At 33.2% G+C, this 11110-nt stretch overlaps 1 protein-coding gene across 1 annotated transcript; it reads right to left on the reverse strand.

Annotated features, from left to right (window-relative positions):
• Positions 1–6620: 6620 nt before the first annotated feature.
• LOC143580213 (putative zinc metalloprotease EGY2, chloroplastic) lies at positions 6621–10864 on the reverse strand. The gene is made up of 14 exons (XM_077063304.1): positions 10674–10864; positions 10544–10604; positions 10028–10108; positions 9882–9956; positions 9702–9788; positions 9579–9629; positions 9381–9491; positions 9216–9290; positions 9023–9128; positions 8857–8950; positions 8630–8783; positions 8338–8545; positions 8095–8255; positions 6621–6923 (listed from the first exon to the last, which is right to left on the reverse strand). The coding sequence occupies exons 1-14, from the start codon at positions 10835–10837 to the stop codon at positions 6675–6677; spliced, it is 1677 nt and encodes a 558-aa protein (XP_076919419.1). The 5' UTR covers positions 10838–10864; the 3' UTR covers positions 6621–6674.
• Between the last annotated feature and the right edge of the window lie 246 nt (positions 10865–11110).

The following is an 11110-nucleotide window of genomic DNA, read 5'->3' on the forward strand; positions in this document are numbered from 1 at the left end:
AATTTAAGTGGATAAAAATCAAAAACATAAGATAAATATTTGAATTGGAAGATACATTAGAGATTATACTCTTTGAATGTGTTTAGGTTTATCTGTTAGGATTATTTTTTGTTTACTAATTGAGTTTTCAATTAGAATATGATAAATTTAAAGTTTAGTACAAATATAGAGTCATGTAATTATTTTACGAGTATTTGAGTTAAATAGAAACGGGTGATGAGTTGGTTTTCTGAAATACGGCATTCATATTCTTGATTCAGTAGTATTTTGATGCTCATGTGCCTCTAATTGGTATCAAAGCTAGCCAATAGACAAGTTAGATAATTCAAAGGAGGAGATTGAAGAACAACAAGGGCTATTTTGTTTGCTATATAAACAACAACGACAGGAGCGTAGGGAATTGATTAGTTAGGAACCAGAAGCGAACATCAACAATAGCTTGACACAACAACGCCCGACGTTTTTGTGTTTGGCCGGATTTTTTGTTTGATCACAAACAAAGGTTAGGGAGGGAACAGTTATTTGTGTTTCAGATCGAACAGGGAAAATGTCGTGCAATCAGTGCGCAAGTTTCATCTATAGTGGAAGGCAACGAAAAAAGTTAGTAACGTCTAATAGCAGCGGTGGTGTATTGTGTTTGGGGACCCGAACAATAACAGACCAGGTGTGGGTCGGGGTGTTTTGGGCTCATTTTTAGGGCCGAAACTGTGAGCCTACAACACCGAATAACAATGGCTGTAGCTAGTGGGACAATCTAACCGGTGGTTTTAGTGTTAATCAACGACGATGGTGGTTATTTAGAGCTACCGGGGTGATCAAATTTTCAAAACAAAACAGATCGTTATGCTTTGTGTCGATCAGTACAACTAGGGTGGTTGAGAATTGTATGAAAATCAAAAAGGCTGTTGTTTGCAGGATCAGAAGACCAATATCACAGCCAAAGGAGTGTTTATGCGAGTTCATACGACCAAGGGACTGGGTTGGTCGGCGAACGGGGTCACGAAGGTGATTGAGCTAGGGGGTACCCAAAAAACACGGTCAATGAGCACAGCGAGTCTCTAGGTAAGAAACAAGGTTTCGTGTTCATCGGGTATATGAGTTGATTGTTGATGATTTGGGTCAAGTGGACTCTAATCCAAATTACAGAATTGTTGGCATAATTTGGTTTGGATAAAGGAAGAGAAGGTAGAAACCAATTCAAGAGGATTAAGATCAAGGAAGTAAGATAAAATATTTGAAATTGAAGATAAATTAGAGATCAGATGCATTTGTTTTAATTTATTATCTAAATTTGTTTATGTTTGTTGATTAGGATTAATTTTTAGGGGTATTTACATATTTTCCCTTCTTAAAGTCATCTATATTTATATATCTATTAAAGCAATAAGCTTTGCCCCTATCCTATTGGTCAATTACTCTAACTTTCAAAAATACTAATCATTCTCAAATTTTCTTACTAACATCATAATTCAATAAAAAAATTAATTTTATACCCATGGAGTCACCCGTTTTGTTTTTGTTTTAACCCGATTACCCATTTTATTATACAAAATTACCCGTTTTAGTATACAAAATACTAAAACATTCCTTTCATTTAACAAAACCCTATTTTCTAATATCAAAGAGCCGTAATTTTCTTCCCAATCCAAAAACCCTACCGTCATCACTTCTCCATTTTCAATTCCTGCTACAAAAAATCATGCTTGTACGTTATAATTCGTCGTCTTTTTATATCCTATTTCATTCTATTGTTCAATTTTTAATTGATTGATGTTTATTTAATTCATATATTATTATTATTGAACTAAATATTTCAATAGTTAGGTTCTGCAAATTGTGGTTTCGTTACTTGCAGTATTGTCTATCAAAAAGTAAGGCACAAAATTTAGTTGGATTGTATTAACAAAATTTTCTACTTTCTTAATGAATACATTCAATCTTGTGTTACATAATAAAAACTTTTGTCAATAACAAGTTATGTTTGTTTAATTCATTTATCATTGTTTATGAATTAAATATTCAAATAATTACTAACTACAAATTGTAGTATCGTAGTTACGTAACACGAAAACTGTCTACAAAAAATTAAGCCACAAAATTTGGTTTGAAATTTATTAACAAAATTTTCTCCGCTTTCTTAATAGGCATATTCAATATTCTGTTATGTTTTATAAACTGTTTTCAATAACAACTTATATTTGTTTAATTCATATCTTATTATAAATGAATTAAATATTCAAATAATTAGTAACCGTAAAATAGTGGTTTCGTTAGTTACTTGACTATTAACTACCAAAAATTAAGGCACAAAATTTGGTTGGAATTATATTAACAGCATTTTCTTCTTTGTTAAAAGATACATAGAGCATTCCATTATAACATCAACATTTATTAATTTCCTTATATAATGCGATTACAAGAAACTAATATCACAGTTTCGTAACTTCATTATGGCAGGTTTATACTATTTAAGTTTACACTTTTTATTCATTCATAAATAGTACACATTATTGGTGGGTTACACACTTTTACAGTAATGATTTTCTAAGCTTCTTTATTGTTTGAAGTACACCGATAGTCTTCGTATCCAGTAGATTAAGGTATGTTATTAATGTTTTCCATGTAATATTTCTAATCTCCAACTTTTTAAAATCCTTATGGACATTCAATTGAAATAACCTACAATTGTAACTAAACTTAATACTCTCTGTTTTTCTGGATTTGTTATTGTTATGTCTTGTGTATTAACTTCCTTCAATATATCAACACATACTTTAATGTTGTATATGGTTGTTGTTTTGTTTTTATGTTTTTCCTCATTTTCGTATGATAACCTAATTATTCTATTACAAATGTCTTCACAATAAAAAAAAGCGTAATTTTGTTCAATCAACATCTTCCAATAAGAGGAGAGTTTCAAACAGTTAGTTATTTTGGTTTTTTATTTACTCTTTCAATGTTATATAATAATAAAGCATTTTGTTCTAAACACGCAGTTTCAACGCCAAGAGAACCACTAACTAGCATTTCAAACGGTAACGCTTTATTTATAACACGTTAATACTAAAACTATATGTTAACTATTTTTTTATGTTATTTTCTTCAACTTAAACCTTACATCAAAACATAGAATATACTATAAACGTGAATGTAAAGTAAATCTCAATTGATTTTTTATTAAGCGTCAAATTATCAAACTTTAACAACGAAAATTAGTAAAAAAATAATTCAACTAACATAGTTGATTATATACTTACAAAGCAGCATTCATCAAAAACATTTTAGTGATTATTCTATATTAATGAACTTCTATCTCAAATTTGATAACTGCAAAAAGTTGTTTATTTATATTCACGTAAACACTTATTTACGTATTTAGTAATACCGGTTAAACAATTTAACAATTTGCTACGGATGTTCGGTACATAATTTTCATTTGTAGATCAGTTCATGTTATGATGTGTTTTCATTGTTTTATTTTTTTACAGATAAGTATGTTGTTAATTGTCCAATGTTAATCGATTACATGGTGAAAAAGAAAACAAAGGGGAAAATAATATACAAGGTTCCATCTCAACAACTTCAAGTAACATAGGTGAGTTGTGTGATTACATTTACTTTTTGGACGTACTACATGTTGATTTCCTTTAATATAACGGATTACTTTTGAAATCGATTTTTTTAGTTCATTAGTTGTGACAATAAATACCAAACAAGCGATCACAGTTGATAATCAAAGACATAGAATGATGCTTTTAGATCAAAGGCGAAATCAAAAAAGTTAGAAAAAAAACATCAATATTCACTCAAATGGTCATGTTTATGCTTTATTATATACATCAAAACTGTTTTTTGAGGAAACAAACTTGTTACAATGCATTTCAAATTATAACAGTCTTGTACATTTGTTAATACATTTTTTGGAATACAGATGTCTGTGATTAAAATATCGTAATTGGATTTTACAATTGCCAAACTCACATTTTCGATAAACAATTATGTATAGCGATACTTAACAATTGCATTGATGAGTCATATGGTTTAAAAGTTATTATATTACTTCTAATTTTTTCCTCAACTAATATTTTTGTTTTGCAGCTACTTATGTTAAGAGGATTAATACTAGAATTCCAACTAGATTGCAAGTACTTAATTTGGGTAGGCGCTTTATTGAAGTAAAAGTCAAGGTCAGTCTTAAATTGAAAAGAAACTTTTGTTTAAACTGAAAAGAAAGCAGTTTTCAGTTGCAGTTTATTTTTCAATGACCATTAACAAAAGTCAAGGTCAGTCTCTAGCAAGAGTTGACATATGCTTGAGATTCCTGGTGTTTACGCATGATCAACTTTATGTAGCTTTACCAAGAATGAAGAGTAGAGACGGTGTCAAAATGATTTATGCTAGACAACGAATGCAGAGTTACAAATAAAACAACCAATATGGTTTATAAGGAAGTATTTATTAATTTATGAATAACGTTTTCAACTTTTAATTAAGTTCCAGACATTGTACTTTGAATGCCATTTTGGTCCTAATTTTGTCTTTGACAATCATTTTTTTTCATACAAGTATTATTTATAACTAAATATCATGTTGTCGTCCCAAAAGACATATTACAACTTATGTTGTCTTTTTAAATTATGTGTTTTTTAGACGATTTATATAGTTCCACCCATGTCGTACACGGGTCAATAATCTAGTTTATTATATATTTCCCCAAGTTGAAAAAGTTAATATGCATTTTCATTTTTTTGGACTTTTTTTGCAATGTCTACACACACATAAAAAAGACCGATTATAACCGAACCGAAACCGACAAACCAAAAACCGATCAGTTTGTGTATTTGAAAAACTGACTTTTCGGTTTCAGTTTTGGTTTCACCTAAAAACCGAACCGCACCGTGCTCAGCCCTAACATTGATGGTGTCTCAATGCCAAAGCGTACGAAAACTACTTCGTCCGGTGCATATGTCTCATCTAGTAGCTCGGATGCTTATGTAGGGATCGACCTAAACGTGTCCGGGCAAGAAGATCAACCACAAGTCCTACGCTGACCACCCGGGAGGGAACGAGGAAAAAGATCAACCACAAGTACCGAGGTCGATCCGGCATTTGTCGAAGATGTACACAAAAACTACCAGCCATGAGCTATGTGAGAAACCCTAGAATGGAGGGTATACTCCACGAGCTAATAGTCGCTTAAGCTCGTGGAAGACAGAGAAACAAACATGAGTACGTGTCAAGTAGAGAAGTGGCGAAATAGTTCGTCTACACAAGCAAGCTCAGGCAAATAATGTGAAAACGAAGGGGCCACCCATAAAGCTCTTAATATGAGGAGAGAGTTTCATGCGTTGCTAAGTGGTCATGCATCTCATCTAGTATTAATAGGATTGCAATTTATAGGCATAATTGCAAAAATTTATATTTTAAGATTTATGATCATATCTATCACACTAAAGTCATGGGGTTTAATTTGTGGCCTGACGGCAGATACAAAGTTTCTTAAATACCTAAAGGTTATGCATGGGTTCAAGTCCTAGGAAGTACAAGAAATTTGTCTATATCAAATTTATGAACCTACACAATTTGAAATACCGCCTACACAGCATACAATAAACTCTTTTTTTACATTTTTATACATATATAAATAACGGATCATGCTAATAACCTACAATTGTAAAACTTTTACATGCATTTTGTGATACCACCTACGGAGTATATATACGAGCATACATACTAAAAAATACAAACAAAAATAACATAGGTAAAATCATTACGTCTAAAACTCAAATAACATAGGTAAAATACCTCCCACAAACTAAATTAACAGCATTTTGAGAGGCACTAATACAAGTTTAAAAGTTCTGGGAACTTAACAGACAAGTCAAAGTTCAGATTACCTCCAACAAACTAAATTATATTAGAGTTTAAAAAACATGAGCGTATACAGTAATTCATAAAAGTATATCATCTTCAATAAACATGATGTGCAGAACAAAATTTCCAATCATTGTAAAAATCAACAAATAAACAAGCTTTCTGTTACCCTTTTGATTGTTGCTCAATGCCTCTGTTAACCTTGTTCTTGCGTCGTGATACGAAGAACAAGAATTGTCGATTGATTATGTAGATAGATTAGATTTAATCCGATTATTTTTAGGTGAAGTGATTAGTCAAAACACATCAAAAGGAAAATATAAATTAATACTGAATGAAATTGTTTCCTAGAATTGTATCTTTTCCATTGTGGGTCATTTAACCCTCACATTGCCTGAAAATATAACCTATGCGCTTCAGGCGAGCGCTTTTGATAACTATGTTGTGTAATCAATTGCCTGTTTTCTTGTAACTTGACTATTCTTATAAGTAGAGTATTTATTTTTATAACTAGAATAATTATTTTTATAATTAACACAATTATTTATAACTAGAGTACTTATATTATAAATAGAGTGATTAAGTTGAGATAATTACAATAATTCAATCACACTTTTTTTTATCATTTGATTTGTACATTTCGCACAATTAAATCCATTTGTACAATAACCATTCCCTATATATATAAACGCACGCATTTAACAATATAAGAAAACATGAACTCATAGCACTTGTGAAGTAATAAACAAAAAGTATAAACAGGTATATTCAAAATATTGGATGTTAATAGACATATATCACTAAAGACTTGTAACTGCTTCACTTGTGAAAGGGAATGGATACGGCAAACAAACTAACAAACTCATCACTAAAACTAAGATCCCCAATGCAACATATTTGTTATCAGGCTCACTAATTTCTTCACTCAGCGGAGCAATGGGCCCACGTTGTAAAAAGAATATCAATACGACCCAATAAAATGCCACGTCATCAAGCAAAGACGACAAACCCAGTAACACGATAGAAGCAGCAGATAAACGATATGCAGCCTGCAAAACATATGATATCACAATTTAAGCCCATTTACTTATTAACGGGTCAATTTGGTTATCTTTTATATTAAAAAGGACTTTAAAGAAACTAATTATTTAGAATAAGACTGAAACATGAGAAGGAGAGTGATTTGCAGGTCAAACTAATCCAGCCCGCTCCGTTTTAGAATAAATACAAACCAAGAAGCAAATAATAAAATTTTAAAACAAAATAGTCATATATAATTAGACTGAGAAATGGACAAGCGTTGCAGGTCAAGCTAACCGAGCCCGACCCCTTTCAACCAGGCCAGTTTCAAAGTAAACAAAATCAGAAGATTATTGAAAAAAAAACACACTATTTACTTAGAATAAGACTGAAAAATGGACAAGAGAGTATTTGCAGGTCAAACTAACCCAGCCGACACGTTTTAGAATAAATTAAAACCAAGAAGCGAATAATAAAATTTTAAAAACAAAATATTTACTTAGAATAAGACTGAAAATGAACAAGAGAGTGTTTGAAGGTCAAGCCAACCCAGCCTGACATTTTCAAGCCGGCCCATTTTAAAGGAAATAAATACCAAGCAAAGAATGAAATCAAATTACAAACTTCTATAGAAAATGATTCAAAAATGAACAAGAGTGTGTTTGCAAGTCAAACTAAACCACCACAACCTGTTCCAACCTGACATGTTTCAACCGACCCATTTTAAAGCAAATAAAAACCAATAAGCAAAGAATCATCATCATCATCATCATCATCATCATCATCATCATCGTACTCAGTATATCCCACCAATAGCAAAGCTATGTTAGGGTCTGAGGAGGGTAAGATGTAGACAGCCTTACCTCTACCCCATAGGGATAGAGAGGCTGCTTCCGGTGAGACCCCCGGCTCGATAGTAGTTTTGCATCAAGCCTTGGACATAAAGCACATAGCACTCAATCATCGGGATACCGGCTGATTGGTGCATGTACCCTCGTCTTTCGGCTATCAACGCCACCACATGATGCCTGATTAACCTTCCGCCACTTTTAACGTTATTTTCACGAGATTAGTAAAATAACGTCAAAATTAGTGCAATTTCACTTTTGCCCACCCGAGGGTTTACACATATATACATAATATGCGCGCACCTCAAGCAGGGCGTCCAATAAGCAAAGAATGGAAACCAAAAAAATAAACCTTTCGTCCCCATATTGCGAAAGAAATCCGTCCACCGTCTAGCTCGCCAGCAGGGATGCTGTTGATTGCATTTATGAGAAGCCCAGCCCAAGCCCAAATCACAAGTGGGTTCACTAATATTGTTGTTCCTTCTTTAAGAACATCACCAAGCAGTAGTTTTGCTACAAAAATATCAAAATTAAAGAAACAAGAACACATTCAAGAAAGATTAGTGAAAAAGAAAGTAAATGAGATATTGCATACCGATTCCACCAGCAAGAAAAGATTCATGAAACACGGAAGCATCAACAGCAATCCCTACACCATCAGTTGGTGGCAAGTAAAAGCCCAATAGCAAAAGAACAAGGCCCAATGAAAAGCCTGCTAATGGTCCTGCAGCTGCGATCTTCAGAAGATCCTCACGGTTCGGTACAATGTTTAGAATCCTTGTTATTGCACCAAACGAGCCTATCTGCCACCAAAACAGATCATTAGCTCCAAGTTTCAACTCCGCTCCAAACAGGTCAGGTCAAAACCAGTCAACGGTCAACCTCACCTGCCAACTTGGTACAAAAAATGGAACCCCAAGTTTAACTCCTGCATTTCTTGCTACCAAAATGTGACTAATTTCATGTACGCCTAAAGCAAGTGCGGTCACTAGGGCTCCAGGAAGCCCGTCTTTTAATAAATCAATATTGTCAGCAACAGATCTGAGAGAAAAAAAACACATCTTTATTGTAATAAAAGTTAACATTATATGTGTATTTATTGATGTAAACATACAACAAGTTGGACTGCAATGCTGGCACGTTGTGTAGTAGTAATGTGAATATTGTAACTAATCCAAAAGCTCCAGCAGCAAACCACTCAGGGACAGCTGCAGGTTAAAACTGTTATTACAAACAAACTGCAATACGTATAAATTAGATGATGTTGATAATAATAATACCCGTTGTTTCTGGTTGCAAGGTCTTTTTTGGAACAACAACCGCCACTGGTTTATCATCTTCAGGATTTATCAAAAGAAAGAGCTTATACTGATCCCCAAAAGTATCCTTCACAGAGCAGAAATTACATAACTACCTTACTTTTTCAGGTTTAAAAAGGTATCATATGTGAGTAAACTGTAAAGGTAAACTAACATGCAGCCTTTTGTCAATCTTTTTGTAACTAACAGCAGCCGATCCTCGCAGGTTTCCTTTAAACAGCACACCAGCCTGTGACATTAAGAACATAAAAATCAAGACTTTTTTAGTAGCATATAAATGTGGATGTTAAAGATAGACATGACTTAAGTATTTAACCACCTCATATGGTTCTTGGCTGGTAATAAAGAAAGTGTCGAATCCAAAAACTTGGTCTTTCAGAATATCGATTGTTTCCTTCGGGATCATGATTATATCTTCAAGTTCTTGTGGCTGTTCAGAATGATAAGAAACTGTAAAGAGAGAACAATATGATATGCATAAAAATGGAAATCATATAAAAGAAAACGAAATATTCACCTTCACACCTGGCAAGGGTGATCCACTTGTAATCTCTACATTATCAACTTTCTGTTTTGAAATATGAATTAACAGTCACATGAACAAAATATACAATTTTTCGCATAACTAAAAAAAATATACCTTAGTAACTTCTATAGGTTTAGTCTCAACATCATCTTTATTTAGTAGCCTGTTAAGAACATCCAGTTGACTTGATTGGCCTTCATCCTAACAAGAACAATTTTCTATAAGAATTTCAAAATAATCATGCATTATTATATATTTACATCCAGTAGAATCTTTAAATAAATAAACAAACACCTTGCTAACTTCTTGAGCCTTGTTACCATCCAGGAATTTGTTAAGCAATTCCAACTGACTAGGCTGCCCCTTATCCTAACAAAACAATCTTATCAGTTAATTCTCAAATCAAAAACTTAATTAACTATATCGATTAATTTGATTACTTTTCCTTTATCATCCTCGGCAACTGAACTACTTGAATCCGTGGATTCCACAATTTCAACTGCTTCATGCACTTCTCCTTCCTAAACATAACAACAATAAACTCCGTAATCATGACATAAAAACCCCTATTTCGATCAATGTGGCTTTAAGGCGTGAACAATAGACTCATGGTAATCAATTTGTTGAAAGTTGATCTTGAAGCGGGTTGAAAGTGGCTAAATCGTAAGAGTTTTAAAGATAGGCTTAGTTTATTTACTATGGCAAGAGTTATTTAGTTTCATAGAATAGGATTTCTTGTTCTCTAAGTTAGAGGTTTAGTATAAATAGATGGTTAGGATTACGTAATTGAAGTGTCAACTTTCGTGTTTGTGTTCTTGGGCCTCATTTCCAACACATTTTGCATTAGTAACCGAACACACTGTTGACGAAAACATTCCAAATTATTTTCACAAAACCTAACTTTCAAAGCCTTATTATAACCACATAAACATAATATGAGTTCATAGAAGCATCACTTTATCATTATCTTCGCTCGGTCCCGTCTCCGTCTCAACCGCCTTGCATCTAACCACTAACCTAAATGCAAATCATAACATTATACCGTAAATTCACAGCTGAATTAACGAAAATAAGCAACAAATGTACCTGGAAACGCATTTTAGAGGTTGAAATCTGCGTCTGGAGTGAGAATTGACGTACGAAGAAATGAACGGGTGGAAGCGGAGGTGGCAGCACGAACTGCACGGCGATAACGGAAGAAAGTTCCGGCGGAAAGTCGCCGGAGTGGTTATAGTGGTTGTGGAAGTCATGTTGAAGCATTCGACATTGAAATTTGATGGGTTTTAGAAGTGGAAGTTGGGGGTGGGTATGGATTGTTAAAGGTGGAGAGGGAAAGGAAATCTCAGATATTTCAAAATCTTATCTTCAGAAATATAAACAAATTGACACATGGAATAATAATAATAACAATATTATTATTATTTTGTTGTTTTTTACCCGCCATAATTTTAGGGCTTGGCCCAATGGGCTATGTCAATACAACAGGACCAATTGGTTGTTATAAGTTGGATTACACGAAACGT

The sequence above is a fragment of the Bidens hawaiensis genome, unplaced genomic scaffold, assembly GCF_021521415.1.
Source record: "Bidens hawaiensis isolate Kalapana, Puna unplaced genomic scaffold, B.hawaiensis_p1.1 tig00030279_1, whole genome shotgun sequence".
Taxonomy (NCBI): Eukaryota; Viridiplantae; Streptophyta; class Magnoliopsida; order Asterales; family Asteraceae; genus Bidens; species Bidens hawaiensis.

Bases quoted from the DNA above. Each gene is read 5' to 3' on its own strand.
- LOC143580213 (XM_077063304.1), bottom strand. From the start codon at position 10,837: ATGACTTCCACAACCACTATAACCACTCCGGCGACTTTCCGCCGGAAC. The intron at 8,951-9,022 runs GTATTATTATTA...TTTAACCTGCAG, and splicing joins CTTGCAACCAGAAACAACGG to CTGTCCCTGAGTGGTTTGCT. The intron at 8,256-8,337 runs GTATGCAATATC...ATATTTTTGTAG, and splicing joins TTTTCTTGCTGGTGGAATCG to CAAAACTACTGCTTGGTGAT.